Consider the following 17,498-nt stretch of genomic DNA (forward strand, 5'->3'; position numbering starts at 1 on the left):
AAAATTCACATTTGAGGTAAGACTGATTCCTCAGGTATTAAGACTAAGACTAAGTGTTCTCAAGTAAAATTAACAATAGACCTTCTTTAACTCATCAAAAAGCACTATTCTATAAATCTAATTCTCTTCTGGGTTTTAGGGCTACAAACTGAACAGCTTTATATGTCCCTGTGCTACTTTCTGCACCCGTAAAAAAAAAATCCTCATTATGTGTGCAATGTAAACATCTAGAATTTGATTGATGCTCAGACTGGCATCTCAAAGGCCCAGATAATGTTACAAGGCACTGAAGAGATTTTTCATATCAGTTCTTGGCTGCTGATAAAATATTAACAGCTGCCAGCAGTGACCTAGTCCAGACTTGCGGTCCCAGTCCAGACATGTGTTCAGGTTTCTCAGATGTTTACCGTAAGGGCAGCCATAGACCTCTAGCCGAAGGCCGATCTTGCCTCCATTGTCAGTGTTCCATCCCATGGGGTAGATACGCAGATGTTTGGCAGTGAATGCATAATGAAAGACGTTCCTCTTCACCTGGTAGTAATTCCAGTTGCCAGGCAACGTCTGAGAGACAAAAGAAATTCTGATATTCAAGTACCTATGAATCTGATACACCATTTAACAAAACATAATCTGACAAACGGCATACATTTTCAGATAATCCTGTACCTTAAGCATATTCATAAAACAAATAGTTCTGACACAAAATTCTGATTGAGTGAGTCACATTTGAAACTGTTGTAAAATCTGAAATTGTAAAATGCTGATAAACAAACATCTATGACAGCACAATCCGATATTATTCCGTCAAGGTGCTACGTTTCTTGGCAACCGGAAACAGCCTGCAGTTACAGCGATAGTTCACCCAAAAATGAAAATTCTCTCATCATTTACTCACCCTCATGCCATCCCAGATGTGTATGAATTTCTTCTGCAGAACACAAACAAAGATTTTTAAAATAATATTTCAGCTCTGTAGGTCCTCACAATACAAGTGAATGGTGACCAACATTTTGAAGCTCCAAAGACTCCAGTGGTTAAATCTATGTCTTCAGATGCGATATGATAAATGTGGGTGAAAAACAGTTCAATATTGAAATCTGTTTTTACCATAAAGTCTCCTCCCTACCCAGTAGGAGGCGATATATACAAAAAAATGCAAATCGCCCAAAAACAAAGAAGAAGAATGTGAAAGTAAAAGTGAAAGTGGAGATTGATACTGAAAAAGGAATTATATATTGATCTGTTTCTCACCCACACCTATCATATCACTTCTGAAGATATGGATGTAAGCACTGGAGTCTCATGGATCACTTTTATGCTGCCTATATGTGCATTTTTGAGCTTCAAAATGTTGGTACCCATTCACTTGCATTGTGATGATCTACAGAGCAGAAATATTATTCTAAAAATCTTAATTTGTGTTCAGCAGAAAAAAGAAAGTCATACACACCTGGGATGGCATGAGGGTGAGTAAATGATGACACTAATCCCTTTAAGCTAATGAACTCTTCGTGGAAAAATTTAGGGGAAAGTTTATTTTGATTATTATTGTAAATAAATGCATTGTAAATAAATGCTGTTGTTTCCGCTATTTTATAAAACAATAAGCCACCTGTTGTAAAATGACTGTAGTCCACGGCCTCTTGTGGCTTATTGCTTTATTTAACTCTGCGTTCTTTACCTGTCCTGAATAACTGCTTTTAACCCGATATTGTCACTTGATCAGACAATGTTTACCATGTTGCCTCCTTTCATGACATATGGAGTCCACGAGTCGAATCGGTCCCCGTACAGCAGCATGTATTTGGTGATCCAATCATACGAGTTGAAGGTACCCTGAGTAGCAATAGCCATGATACGATACTTCCTCCCCAAGTCAATCTGCATCCATGGCTGCCTGTCCCGAGGGGACGGAGACCAGCCACTGCTCCCTACATCATCATACACAAACACATTGTAAACAAAACATCTTAGTCTAAAGCTATGACTTTTTGCCTCTAAGATGTTTGTGACAAGACATTCCTGGGCAAAGTCACTTACCATACAGTTTGGCAAAGTGTGCAGAGTAAAGAAAATTATATCTTGAGGATGCGTGGAAAGAGGACGCATAGAGAGGAGAGATGAGCGGATCTAAGCATGGCCCTAAACAGAGAGAAAGAAAGAGGAATTTTCCAATCACATTCCATAAAGCATTATAAGAACATAAAAAAGGTCATTTGATTTAGATTGACACCAGATTGCTTCTTTATACAAGGAGAACACTGTGAAATGGGGTTGACTGGTAAATTGCTATTGATTGGAAGAGTTACATACATAAATAAATGACTGAAAACACATGTATAATAGCTCTAGCTGAAACTGCAACTTTTAAAATTATAAATCATTTTTCAGCCCTCTGCCTTCAACATGAATACATTTATTGCATTACAGTTCATCCAGTTAAATAAAAATATTATTCACCGGAAAACTTCCACTAGTCTACAGTTGATTGGCTTTGCCTGTTATAAATGAGGGAAATAGATTGCGGTCATATAGAACAAATGAAAAACAATACTATTTGACATTGCACTGAAAAAGGGATCTAATCTACCATGAAAGCCTATTAACTGCCAAAGCAAAAAAACAAAAGATTTACCTCTGTCAAAGAAAATACTGTACTCACTTTTTGTTACCAAAAAGACACACTTTGTGTGTGTGTGATGTGTGTGCGTGTGTGTGTGTGTGTGTGTGTGTGTGTGTGTGTGTGCGTGCGTGTGTATGCATACATAGCTATAGTTTGGAAATAAAATAATCCCTAAAAGTGAGTTCAACTTTTGGGACATTTGGGGATATCATCAATTAACAAAAATTTGCAATATTAATTTTGCAATTTGAGGTTAGAGTGTGGGTTAGGATTAGTCTATAATCATTTTAATTAGCTTTATATACAAACAATAGATGATATATGAGACACTATATTGATATGAGAGTCTCATTTGCACCACACATATGGTTACATACCAAAGAGTATGAAGAACAATGTATACCCGTGTTACACTGTGTACGTATACACAAATGTGTTTGTGTCTGAGTGGACAGATCATAGGACAGAATATAAATCAGGCCCATTTAGCAAATCTTACTGTGGCATTTCATCAGTCCCCCGTTACGCAAATCCCAACTTCAATTAGACCAGGCAACATTTCAGCCTAATCTAAACAGAAGTGTCAGATAAACCTACTTCAATATCCCCCTTTCAACAGAGCTCTAATAAACCCATCTGCCCAAATGGCAGCAGCACTCACAGTCCATTTACCGCACCTCACTAACTACAGCAGACACATAAACCAAGAACAGACAGAGGACAGGAACTGAAAAGAGATCTATGTGGAGCTATCTATATAAAATACCAACCAGGAGAACCAGGAGACAATACGTGGGTAGAGGCAAACAGTCTCTCCAATAGGTAGATCAAATAAGTGAAATGATCCACAAACAACACCAATCATATACCCTCCATTCCAACATAGCATTCCTATACAGTTATATTTATTCAAATACCAGACGCTTTTATCCAAAGCAAATTACAAGAGAAAAGCAGTACAAAACAAACTGCAACACAAAGTCCCATAGTTGATATATACAAGTCATAGTCACACTAGTGAGTGCAATTCTGAGGTTGCATTTTCACTCTATAATATAATTTTCAAAGTGATTATTTACACTAGGTGTAAATAGCCCCTGCAACACAGTGCGGCTATTTGCACTCAAATAGTCTGGTGGAAACACAGAAATTAAAAACAAACTGCGCCCCTCAAGTGTCGCTGTAATGGCGTACAGTAATGTGCAAAGATGGTGTGGATGTGCTTTTTCCATGCGCACGACCCGGGTTTAATTCTCCCTTTTGTCTCACTTTTCCCCTTCCTGTTTCCTGCCTCCACTTTTAATATTTCCTTTAATACTACTTATAATAGTAAATAAAAATGTATATAAATGATGATTTCCTCACAGTGTAGGTCAGGGAGTTGAGAAAAAGTTGTGATTCGGGTCAAATTAACCATGCTTTTATTATAGTAATATTGTAGTAACCATGCTTTTTGGCCATAGTTTTTATGCAATTATCCATGGTGTTACTACAGTAATATGGTGTTATTATAGTATGTTTAATTATGTGGTTACTATGATTTTACCACAAAATACCATGGTTATACTATGGTTATTGTAGTAAAAACATGGTTAATTTTTGTAAGGTAATGTTAGGGTTAGGTTTTGGGGTAGTGGTTTGTGTAGGGTGTCTGTGGGACTTATTAATTCTAATGTAATAAACACAATAAACACACTGCAGTGATGCCACTATTCTATATGTTAGTATTTAATTAGGGGTGTAAATAGCATCTAACACTATTTGCAATTAGTGCAAAGCAGATGCTTTTTGTTGCTATTTACACTTAGTGCAAATAGCCGCTGCCTTACATTTTTACTCCAATTGTGGATAGGTTTAGGGTTGGAGTTCAGAGGTCGTCGAATTCAGAGTGAGATCAGTCTGGATCTCGAAGGTTCTGGAAAGTGACATTGTGTCCCACAACAACTAATCACTGTTCACTCATGGATTCATGGGTAGACCCATTTGATTTGTGTGCTGTGCATTTCTTTCCCGACTGTTCTTTGGGAAAAACTTGAATAAAAATGTTCCCAGAAGTTTGCTAAATCTGTCAAATCTTCCTTTTGGGTATCCTTGAAGGAAAACGTGCCTTTTTATTCTACAAATTTGACTTTTCTTTAATTTTTCTTTTAATGGTAGAGTGTGGGTGGGTGTAATTAAAGCTTAAAGTAATTATAATTATTAAAAAACGATAGAAGTCTAAGGTATTTAGATAGTTAAATAAACGTGTTTCTCAAGGTGGTATTATCATGTCCTGCAGCAAACGCAAAGAGACAGCAGGGGTCAGACTGCACAGAGCTTCAAAAAGCATAGAGAACACAGTACATTTATATTCTGACCACAGCAACTGTGAATGAGGGAACAGAGGGGGAAAACACTAAGGGAGACAGACAGACAGAGGCAGAAAGAGGGAAAGATAGAGGAAGAGAGAAAGCAAGAGAGACAGCTAAACTCTGCATGAGTTATTATCAAATAATTTTAATTCTGATTGATGATGAAGAGAAAAGCCCTCAGCTATGTTGTCATCTTTAATGTTGTAACTAGCTTGATTCATTAAGCCATAAACTACATTTTGGATGTTTTCTGCAAGAAATGGCTTGTGGTGGAAATGTTGTGTGAAGGGTTCCACATTCAGATGTAACTCAGTGAAAGAAACGCTGACTGAGACTGATCTTGGATGGTGTGTTTCAGTGTGTGTATGTGCAGGTGTCTAGACTCTAGAAGATGACTGGGTTTGCTCAGGATGTCCTTGTGGCCCTGATTCACAGCTGGTCAAGGGTAATCATTTATACTGTTGACTCATCACATTGTAATGACAGAAACCATTATAGCTTTGTATTGGTAAAGTAGATTACAAGATATCTGTAGCATTTGGACAATGACACAACAACCACAACATTAAATTTTGATTTCTAAATTCTCTTTTTAAAATGGACAAATTTTAGTCTTTACTCATCCCAACTTAAGCTGTTCTGCCTTCAAACCTGCTATGCAAAATTTTATCAAACGGCCTACAGGATAGCTCAACACGTTTCTATGATACATGATAAAGCATATTATAAAACATCTAAAAAATGTCCTCCTAACTTCTTTCACTTATTAAAACAGCACAAAACATATTTCCAGCCTCTAATATTAGCCTGGATTCCAAATACTCCCATTAGCAATAGCACCCATGCAATTTTTATTCACATTAGGCAGATGAACGAATCGATTGAATGTGACCCAGTCTCATCTCTCTGTCTAATATAAGGAGCAGGGGTTATTTCCTGTAACTGTGCTCTAAATTGAAGTTTGCAGCGCCCTCTTCACTAGATCTGAGATCATTGATTTCCACGTTATGCTACTCTTTTCCCCTGCAGCTGAGCAGAGCAGAGAGGAGGATTAGAGTTATTAAAGTGCTGCAGGTTCAGCTGAGGAAATGTAATAACACTCATGCAAAACTCATGTCATCTAAATACAAAGCTGAAAAATGCTTAAATTCACACTTTCCGAACTACAAACAGTGGTTCCACATGTTTGAAATTAGATTTCATAAATCAAAATTACCATGTCATTTCAACTTAAATACTTAGAGGAAACCTAACTGAATCAAGTAAACCCAACATAATGCAACATCAGAATAAGCTAACTCAAATTAAACTCTTTTAGTGATATGCTAGCTAGGACAGGAAATGTTAGCATGCTAAACACATGCTGGTGGGAAACACTACTGAGTGCAACTTGGTCACTATGCCATTGTTAGCGCAGCAATTGGTCAATAGATAAAGTAATATGTAGAATACTCTAAATGTATTGGTCCTCAACCCAGGCTCAAGCTCCACTCTTCACCCTAATGGTAACCCCCAAAACTTCAACAGAACATAAATTATTTTAAATACACTGAAAATACACTATTTTAGTTGAATCCACTCATTCAATTTAAGTTCCCTTGGTTACATAAATGTTTTGAGTAATATGAACATGGTATGCTGGAGTAAAACTAATTAATTTAAGTTCCCTTGGTTACATAATTTTTTTTGAGTAATGTGAACATGTAGGATTGAGTAAAACTGACGACAGGGAGAGTAAATTTTTTTTTTGAGTAGGTTAAATAAGAAAGATATCATCTCATGAAACCTGCAGTAAAAAATGACTGTAATCATAATATATACTTTAATAATGCATATTAAATGCATTATCTGAACCAAATGCATCAGCTGACGAAATATGCTGGAACTGAAGAAGCGTGCAACCCCCCATGTCAACAGAATTCACACATGCAACCCCCTGTTGACGCCCCTCCGTAATATGTTATTGCCCCCCTTAATGTAACCGCTCTAGAGTTGGGCCTGTTTATAATACTTAAAATAATGCTTTAATTGTGCTAATTTATAATGAAAATAATGTCACAATATATATAATGGTCCAAAATAGGCTTTATACTCATTATGCAAAATGTTATATGTTATAACATTTGACTTTGGGGTGAAATGTTACTTGTCATTTTTCTGTTATCTTGTATCTCTCTGTGTTCACATTGTGCTGCTTCAGTTCTTCAAAAATAGTCTCACTACAATTTTAAACTCTTCCATTTTGCTCCCATATGATGCGTTTTTCTTTTTTCTCTAGTTCTGTCTCTCTCTCTCTTTCCCTCCAATGCACTTTCAAGCTCTCTACTTAAAAGCAAAGAAGGACGTGACAAATGTGAAGGAGAATCTTGAATGCTGCTCTCTCTCTCTCTCTCTCTCTCTCTCTCTCTCTCTAACTCATGGGTTGTATTACAGGCACACCCCCAGTCACTGCAGGCTGACGCAGCACTTCTGCTATAGGAGAAGTGAGAGCGTATCATGCAAGTTATCACTCATCACTGGGAGGAGAACACATTGCCCATGGGTTTAGACTTAGGATCACACTTTTTGGGCTGGTGAAGAGCATGTTGACTGTCATATAGGTAGAAAGGCTGTGGTTAGCATTTATAGGATGGCCAGCTGCAGACTGGGGGGGGGGGGGGTGCATGGGGGTATTGGTATGCATTATTCAGAACAGGGCTGGTGCACAGTATGTGACTGTCTTTGAATAAAAGCAAAAAAGATAACCTGAAAAGGGATTTTGAGTCAATCCAAGAAGTCGCTGCACGTCTTTCTACATCAGTGCAGACTAAAAATAAACACACACTCTCTCCCTGAATCTTTATCACATTTCAGCATGGGATCTATCTATTGCACCCTCCACCTGCATTATAACGCTTTTCAACATACACACACACACACACACACACACACACACACACAGAGAGAGAGAGAGAGACGGGACATATTTCAGATGGGACATATTAGATACTGATAAAGAATACATCATAAAATTGTTTCCCTGTATTGACAGAGCATACATTTTCAGTCTGGACAATTTACACTACTCCCCTCCCAAAGATTTATGCCAGTGAATCTGCAGCAAGAGTGCAGTGTTAGTGCGGTCTCATCTTCCTGCTCATCATTTTGAAGCACTCATTCTTGTCGAATAATTTGTATTGAGGTGGGAGGCAAGCAAAACCCCACTTTTTTTTTTCACATAACCTCATTGTTTGTGCTGTTATTGTACACACTGTAATGTAACACAATTCCTATTAACATGCAATAGATCGCACTCTCATTCACATTAAGACATCAGCATGAAACGCTATCCAGAGATGACAAAGGCTTACATTAATAATTAAAAATGGCTATATAAAACTTTAGCAAAGGTCACATTGATCAAGCCAGTTAAGTCACAGTCCACAAACCCACAACTTGATACAGTCTATAATTTGTCTATTCCAAGATTGCAATACATCCCCATTCTGAAGGCTTTTTTTTTTTTTTTTTTTTTTTTAATAGAATCAGTGCACACTCATACATACATTATCAGACCAAGATCATTTTCATATCATGGCATAGCACAGTTGCAAGTAACCTATTTTAAGTAGACTATGTTAAAAATAATAATAATAATAATACTGCAAGCATTCCTGCAGCCATTAATTAAGAACCAAAATTACTTAAATAGCGAGTCTTTTGTTATTTATTAAATTAGTATGATTTTTTTTTTTTTTTTTTTTTTTTTTAAGATTAAGGTGCTATTTCAAGGTAACCGACGTGCAAATTATCATGCAGTCTTTCTACGTCATATGAATTTGGTAGTTCGTAGACCCCGAAGTTAATACGCCCACCCCCTCCACAAAGGGTTGGTCCCACAACTTCATGGAATTACATCAAAATACACCGTTAAACATTACATATGCGGCTAAATGTACAAATATATGCTTTCAACAGTCTATGTGAAACAACGCTTGAGAGTGTCCTTCCCGCGTGTCCCCTGCGCCTAGAAGTGCGCGAGACGCACCTTGCCATGCAGAAACTTGCCCAAGTGAGCGCGCGGAAGCACTGCAATGCAGAAAGAGTCCGACAGACACAGGCAGAGCCGCGAGCACGGACTCAGGACAACACAAATGCTTTAATGTAACCACAAAAACCTTCTAAACCACACACAGATTAGGACAACCATTTCTATATCAGTTTTACATAATATTTTCTCGACGATGCAGTATATTAAAACGATATAAATTATCAATTGGGCTAAACATAAAAAAATGTAGGATCATTATTACCTTGCTTTAATGATGCAAATGCCCTGCTTTGGAACAGAAGTCACCTTTATGACAAATAAGAAATATATAGGGCATTTTGCACCTGCAGTTTGACTTACGTGACGAGCAATGCGGAAAGGCGAGAAAGAGTAAGAGGCATGAGCCAATAATTTTGATGTCCATTCTTTCCGGTAGACAGCCCCCGCTTAGGTGAGTAAATCAGATGTTATCCTCTCCGCTTCAACGGACAGTCCAGCATCGTTTAGTCGTCTTTTCGGCCAACTCCAACTCTCCCGGCCGGGATGGCGACAGGCTCGCTAGAGGCGTGAGCGCGCTTTAGGTAGTGGTGCTGATGCTGCGCTTTGGCGGGAGCGCGCATACTTTCATTAAACAAATTTATTTTAAACTTGAATAAAGTTGTGACAATTTGGGCGTAATAAATACTTAAACACTGTGTTAAATGATACAGAGGGAGAGCGGAGTTGCATGGTTTGGTTATACAACGGACATCCACGACTTTAGAGTCCGGGTTTGCGATGAGGGAGGGGGCGCAAGATGAGAAGAGAGAGAGAGAAAAAAACTTTATAACTCTCGCTCACTACTTATTACTGCAGCAAATAGTTTCAACGTTATATACTTCTATAGTTATCATTTTAGAAAGGTGGTACAGTCCAGTGCCCTCATTCCAGTGCAGGGAATTAACGTCATCATGCCTTCACAAAATTCACAGGTCCGCATTTCCGGTGACTCCCTTCCCCTGCATGAGCTTGTTACTATAGTATACAATCAATCCAACTCGCGCTGTGTGTGTGTGTGTGTGTGTGTTTGGGGGAAAGCCGGATTTGTGTTGGAAGAGGCAGTCTGTCCATGATTTCTGTGGTTAAAAAAAAAAAAAAAAAAAGGCTTTGGGATTAAGAAGTGGATTTGTAGGGCATCAGCTGAGCAGGGTGGATGCTGGGGCATGTTCAGGATCAGAGTGGGATTTACGGCATTTCTAATCAAATCAGATTGGAGTTTTATCATATTCCCTCCCCCTTACAATCATCCTACACATTAGGGTGACTGTCTACAGCAAAATGGATTAGTAAGAATTTTTTTTCCTTTCATGAACTATTGCTGCCTATAAAACAATTCTGAGTGTAAATCACTTTCTCCAACTCATAAGGAATCTGCTCTGTGTCTATGCAATACTAGCATCTGCAGTTATCTGGTTGGGCAGGACAAAGGTACAGAACATACTGGCAAAACAACATTTGTTTTTTCAACAGAAAAAAAAAAGAAGAGAATCCGTATAGGATTAAGTGATGAAAACTGTGCAATCCTCTTGATTTATTTTCCTGCAATTCCTTGCTCCTCTTCTCTCTCTGTTTCAAAAATCTGTCTTCATAATTCTAACACCATCACCCCATCCTTAAAATCAAGGCCATCTAAGCAGGGGTAGAGCCAGGAGTTTTTCACAGGGGTGGCCGGGCAGGGGCCAGCGATCTGTCTGTGGTGGCACAGAAATTTTCAGGCAGCATTTTCGTATCGTTGGACATGGGGGTGGTTGTTGGTGTAGAAAACCTGTAGAGGTGCGTGGATACAAAAACAGAGGGGAGTGGATACAGTGACACCCGGGACAGAGAAGCACGGTGACCTTGGTGTGCGCACATGTTAAGTCTCCTGTGTGTTGCGGTTGTACAGAGATGACGGTTCCACCTCTAAAAAACGAAATTGTGCCCAATACAAAAAATGACCAAAACAGCAATTGCGAGTGGGGTGGCCAGGCTCCGGTCCATGGTGGCCACGGCCGCCCCTGACCACCCCCCAACTCCGCCCCTGCATCTAAGCACTATCTGTTTCAACTTGTGAACGTGCCACAGTTTATTAAATATGTTTCAGAACAAGGGCATTTATTCACCACATATACTTTTTAGACATGCAATGAACCCAAACTAAGCTATAATCACACAAAAAAATCACAAATATAATTCTTTTTTTTTTTTTACTTTAAATTCTCCTCCCTGCCAGAAGGTGGTGATATACACAAATAATGTGAATTGCCAAAAACAAAAGAAGAATGTGAAAATGGTGATTTATAGGGGGAAAAAAAGGACTAAAATATTGATTTTTTTCTTACCCACACCTATCATATTGCTTCAGAAGATATAGATTTAACCACTGGAATCATATGGATTACTTTTATGATGCCTTTATCTCCTTTTTGGACCTTCCAAGTTCTGGCCTCCATTCATTTGCATTGTATGGACCTATTGAACTGAGATATTCTTCTACAAATCTTCATTTGTGAAGAAAAAAGACATACACGTCTGGAATGGCACGAGGGTGAGTAAATGAGTGAAATTTTCATATTTGGGTGAACGATCTCTTTAAAGTTATAACTGACAAAGAGGTGTAGTCTCAGGATCTGTGCTTTGATACTAAATATAGTGTAATTTTATACTAAACCTTGTGTTCAGTCTGTTTATTGCTTTAGTCATGATGATTATATTTTTTAGTTTTGCCTGTCATTGAAACTATGTAGAAAATAACCACTAACCTAGACCTCTGAACAAGCATCTAATGCACCCTATAGAACTGATCAGTCAGCATATTTCTACCTTACTTATCAAAATGAGCCAGCAGTCAAATCTGTAGCTCAAATAATACACAGCAGACTACATTGTCACGTTAAGCCGAGCATATAAACCATTAATGCATGAGCATTCCGTGTTGTCCTGCCTGCATGCAGGCCTTTGTGATTTCTTTACTGTATATACACACACACTATTGCATAAACTGATAAAGTGCCTCATATGAGCACTAGATGGCACTCATAATTCATAACATGAGGTTTCCAGTGAAATGAATGCCAGAGAGCAATGGTGAACCACATAAGATATCTAAGGAAGACACCAGTCAGATATTTGGGAATTGCCATTAGTCACTTCCCCTCTCTGTTTCAATCAGTGACCTCTCTATAAAGAAGAAATAATGCTGTTCATATGACTCAGTGAGGAACAGAGCATTGTCTCTGTGTCACTACATGTGAGGGAAGTTTCACATTGATACACACAGCTGTTTGGTCTGCTTTAGTGTCAAGGTAGTCATTTGTCAGGTTTAGGCTTGGTTCTGGTTCGGTTTTTTTGAAAGCCAGGCTGTGTAACATATGGGTGGAAAGTGAAACCACTAAACTCATTGTGATTGAACAAAGTGTGATGCTTTTGATCAGGTTACAGAATCATGCAAATATGGAGACTTTTGGAAGTAACACATTCTAATCTAAATGTTTACACTTCCCTGTACACTCCAACTCTTCCCCCTTTATCAAGTGTTTCCCTTGTCTCTATTGCTCTTACACACATACTGTATGCATAGAAATGCACTTTAAACCATGTGTGCATGTTCCAGTTCCCCTATTCTATTCTATTCTATTCTATTCTGTTCTATTCAATATGATTTTTGGGATCTGATTACTTCTCTATGTTTATCTGACTATCTACATACATACACATATGTGTGTGTGTGTTGTGTGGCTGTTCTGTGTATGAATTTTCCATATGGGTATTTGCATTTCTGATTCACCATTTACCCCTTGGTTATCCCAGAAGCATTCTCTAAACATTCTCAAAATACTTTTGCTGATGTGGTCTTGTCTGTCAAAGTTAAGATGAATCAGGTGAAAACTTGCATTATGTGACATTGAGACTAAACATAAAGTATTTGAAATCACATAATCCATTTTGGTTTGCATTTAGTGGTGAATCTGTAGATAATTCAACCATGTTAAAAGGGATCAAAAACAAGCTTTGTTCTATTTAAGATTCCATTGGACGTAAACATCTAAATTACTGGAGTTTATGCATGTAATACAAATTCAGTGCTTTTAACTAGGTAACTATTTTGTGTCTGTCAGATCCTCAAACCCTTCAGCTGCTTTGCTGCCCAGCAGGGGAAAACAGAGGCTTGTGGGGGGTATTGGTGGAGGGGGCACCTACAGCTTCTCCATGTTCATCATCCACTGACAGGACAGCTGCTACAACAAGATGGCTGTGGTGCAGTTAATGGGCAAATAAACAAATAAATACCCTGACCACAAGCACTGGCCACCTGCCTAACACCATCCAACACAGAGTTTCCTTGTAGTAAAATAAAAATTTGTAAAAAATAAAATACAATTTCCATCTAAAAGAGAAAAGCACCAACTCTTAAATCTATGAATTTCCTTTAAAAGTGGCCTTTTGTTCAATTGGTAAAACTCAAAAGACTAATGTATACGTACTGGGTGAATATGCTTCTTTTAGTTCACCTAAATGTAATGTTATTTATTTTCCTTAAAGTACTCATTTTAAAATGACACTGCGTGTAATAAAAGTGCAGACTTCATTCGCCCAGGGTGCTATAGTTCATTCAGTTGGATTTAGGTTCTGTGTGTTAAAATTAATTAATGGATACAGTATCATGAACTAACAATGAACAATTATTTGGTTTTACAGAAATTAATTAATTTGGTACAATGTTAATTAAAAAAATATACTATTGTTTACTGTTAGTTCAGAATGCATTCACTAATGTTAATGTAAACTCACTGAGCACATTATTAGGAAGACCTGTACACCTACTTAATCATGCGATTATCTAATCAGCCAATCGTGTGGCAGCAGTGCAATGCATAGAATCATGCAGATACGGGTCAGGAGCTTAAGTTCATGTTCACATCAACCATCAGAATGGGAAAAAAATGTGATGTCAGTGATTTCGACTGTGGCATGATTGTTGGTGCCAGACGGGCTGGTTTGATTATTTCTGTAACTGTTGATCTCCTGGGATTTTCACACACAACAGTCTCTAGAATTTACTCAGAATGGTGCCAAAAACAAAAAACATCCAGTGAGCAGCAGTTCTGTGCACCAAAATGCTTTGTTGAAGAGAGAGGTCAACAGAGAATGGCTAGACTGGTTTGAGCTGACAGAAAGGCTACGGTAACTCAGATAACCACTCTGTACAATTATAGTGAGCAGAATAGCATCTCAGAATGCACAACACGTTGAACCTTGAGGCGGATGGGCTACAACAGCAGAAGACCACGTCTGGCACTTTATTAGGATGTTCCTAATAAAGTTCTCATTTGTAACTTTTAATGTTACAAATGTATGAGTAGCATATGAAGAAATTAACATTAACCAAGACTAATAAATGCTGTAAATCCATTGTGCATTGTTAATTCATGTTAATACGTTACATAAAGTATTACATTTATAAACAACGTGTTATCCTAACAAGCCAGCTATGGTTGAGGAGGTTAGCGTGCTAGCCTTCTAGCTCTGTCAGCAAGCGTTTTCCATAGCAGTCACATTTGTGTGCAAGTGGTGTAAGCAAGTAATGTATTTTACAGAGCCCAGACTAGTCCTGTCATCGAGTTCCACTTTACAGTTTTAAATAACCATGACTGCAGCTCAGCTCTCAGGCTAGAGTAGTGTTCACTTTATCAGGGTGTCAATGGCTATCAACCAACACCTTTCAAATGAAATTAGCACCCATCCATTCTCTATATGATTTCATGTGCTATCACAAGTTAGTGCGCAACACAGTAGAACGGGATTCATAAATTGTCTACATGTGGAGAATATTTGCACACATTTGCAAATGTGTAGGGAGGCATGCAAAATGCTATCATCACACTTGCAGGCATACAGAGACACATAAGCACACAGATTGGACTCTGAAACATAATCCTAGTAACTGCTTCCAAGTATGATAGTCAGCACAGTGCTGTCGATATCAAACTTTGGCGTGCAAACAAACAGCCAGCCCAAATATGTGTGGCCTGTTGGATGTGTAGGAGGTGAAATGTTGTGTCTATAGTCTATATGTTGCTTTGATGATGGATGGTGGTATATGTATGTGTGTCAGAAGTGAAAAGAAATGTCTTTGTATGTGTCACTGTCTATATGCATGCAAATTGGGTGTAAGGGATAGTATATGATGTATGTGGTGTGACCTGCTGAGTAAATATTTGAAAGAAAAGGGGTCTGAGCTTTAGTTCTCAATACCCATCCACTTCTACTCTGAATTCATTCCAGGTCTTTAAGGCTTTGTAAAACTGTCAATATGAAAAATGGACTGTATTTGTGTGTGTGTGTGTGATTGTCAGTGTATGTTTGAAGCTTTCCTGAACTCCCCTAGCACAAACTGATCCAGGGAGCATGTGGACGCCTTGCCAACACTTTGACCCAGAATCTCTTGTTCTTGGCTGTCCTGACTGTATCTTTGTGAAAAGATGTGAATACAGGTTTATATGTAGATTATATATGTCTGTTTTAGTGTGTGTATCAAGAGTGTATTTATAGTTATACGTATGAACCAGGATTAGAACTTTAATTAGGACCAAAAATGTCCCCGAAATTCAAAATGTGGGGGCCAAAAATAAGTCATTCTATTTTGACAAATCAAGTAATTTTTATTTGTACAGTGCTTTCACAACACACATCATTTCAAAACAGATTCAGAAAATGATGCTGTAACAGAAAATTATGCTGTATTGTCTTAAAGTCCTCATTGAGCAGTTCAAATGAAACTGTGAAAATCATGCTTTAAAAATTATATGTCTTTAGTCCCCCAGTGATCAAGCCAAAGCTGACTGTGGCAAGGAACACACAACTCTATAAGATGTTGGTGAATGGAGAAAAAAACCTTGGGAGAAACTAGGCTCACCTTGGGGAGCCATTTCCTCTCTGGCTATACAGCACGAATATAAAAATATAATATTAGTTATCTACGTGTAATACAAATCATGTATTATTTGAGTAAACTGAGTAGATGTTGGTAGGCAATATTTAAGACCAAAGGATATTGACTGAACTGTAAGATTAGTGATAAAGTGTCTTTGAAGTCCTGTATTGACTGTTGAAAAGTTTTAGTATGCATACGTCTCCTTGTGTGCGTGTCTGCAGGCTAAGCAGCAAGTTAATGTCTTTTATTAACAGAGTCATAAGTGCTCAGGGTTTTGACCACAATAGCTTGTAAATTCAACACACTAACAGTTACGTCCCACCTCAATACTGAAATAGGTTTCATTCACCCATATTTTTTTCATTTGTGCGTGTGTATGCAACGTAAAATTGCAGGTTTCTATGACTACTCGCTGTAAATCGCACCCTATCCTAAAGCAAAGTAAGGCATGGTTTTAGTGAGGCCTTATGCATAAGAAATCACTGCACAATCGTGGCAGCTATAGGAGATCTGGGAACGCACACAAACACAACACACAGAGATTCTATTTCCACAGAGCTTTAGAGAGCAAAGATCCAAAACCCTCTGTCTCTTACCTTAGATGTGCCAAAAAAACCAAAACATTATTTATAACTTTTCTTGCCCTTACAACCCATGGATGAGCCTACTCCTGACATGGCTCAATACTGTAAGTCACATATATAGAGACAAATGCAAACACACACACTTGGATTTTGGCAGCTCTTTACAAGTTCTGAGTACTTTCACACAGTCTGGAGGCTATAAATAGAGCAAGGACTCTGGATGACTGCCCACCCTTCCTTAACTCTTGATAAGTAGGTTTACCATACAGTTATGGGCCCTGCACTTCTGCTCACACGCAAACCTGTAAGAAAGCCTCTTTTAAGAAAGCATATGTCACAAACATGAGTGTAAATGTAAACACCCACACCTAAATAAACTGCATTTTGGATACTGTCAGAAATATTAGATAGGAAATTTGTAGATTCAGTGGCCCTAATATGTATTTTAATACACTTAAAAATGCACGTCATTGCACTGGATAACAAAATTTCAAAACAAGTGTTATGTTAAGCACACTTTTCATGTAAACATTTCACAAAACAAAGTTTTTTTGGTTTGAAATTATAAAAGGCGTTATTTCACGTAATTTCCAAGATGGCGGCGAATAACAAGTATAACACAAAGCTGGGTTTTGTACAACGTAAAAACAAACTTTAAAGTATTTTCACTCCATGAAATGTATGAACATGCAATATAAAAGAAATATAAAAGGGAATATTAAGAAAAATTGTTTGTGTATCAATTAATGCCTACATTTTCACCTTACATTTTGCTCGTTAAATAGCCATCTTGCTAGCATCCGGAAGACTGTGCATGCCATTATATTTAACATTTACAGGGTTGTGAGGGTTACTTTTGAAATGTATTCCACTACAGATTACAGAATACATGCTGTAAAATGTCATTTGTAACATATTCCGTTAGATTACTCAAGGTCAGTAACGTATTCTAAATACT

At 37.9% G+C, this 17,498-nt stretch overlaps 2 protein-coding genes across 2 annotated transcripts in view; one reads left to right on the top strand and one right to left on the bottom strand.

The window, feature by feature from the left end:
* LOC127451123 (contactin-associated protein 1-like) overlaps nt 1-9,624 on the bottom strand; it is a 35,505-nt gene extending 25,881 nt beyond the window's left edge. Inside the window, exons 1-4 of the mRNA XM_051715562.1 lie at nt 9,365-9,624; nt 2,041-2,142; nt 1,738-1,931; nt 408-561 (exon numbers count right to left, since the gene is read on the bottom strand). Coding sequence (XP_051571522.1) covers nt 408-561; nt 1,738-1,931; nt 2,041-2,142; nt 9,365-9,428 — 514 coding nt within the window. The 5' untranslated portion in view covers nt 9,429-9,624. The remainder of the gene's footprint in view (nt 1-407; nt 562-1,737; nt 1,932-2,040; nt 2,143-9,364) is intronic.
* A 1,782-nt stretch (nt 9,625-11,406) lies between these two features.
* Nucleotides 11,407-17,498, top strand: part of LOC127451770 (unconventional myosin-X-like) — an 88,110-nt gene continuing 82,018 nt past the window's right edge. Inside the window, exon 1 of the mRNA XM_051716703.1 lies at nt 11,407-11,570. The gene's annotated coding sequence lies outside the window, so the exon portion shown is untranslated. The remainder of the gene's footprint in view (nt 11,571-17,498) is intronic.

The sequence above is a fragment of the Myxocyprinus asiaticus genome, chromosome 14 (assembly GCF_019703515.2).
Source record: "Myxocyprinus asiaticus isolate MX2 ecotype Aquarium Trade chromosome 14, UBuf_Myxa_2, whole genome shotgun sequence".
Taxonomy (NCBI): Eukaryota; Metazoa; Chordata; class Actinopteri; order Cypriniformes; family Catostomidae; genus Myxocyprinus; species Myxocyprinus asiaticus.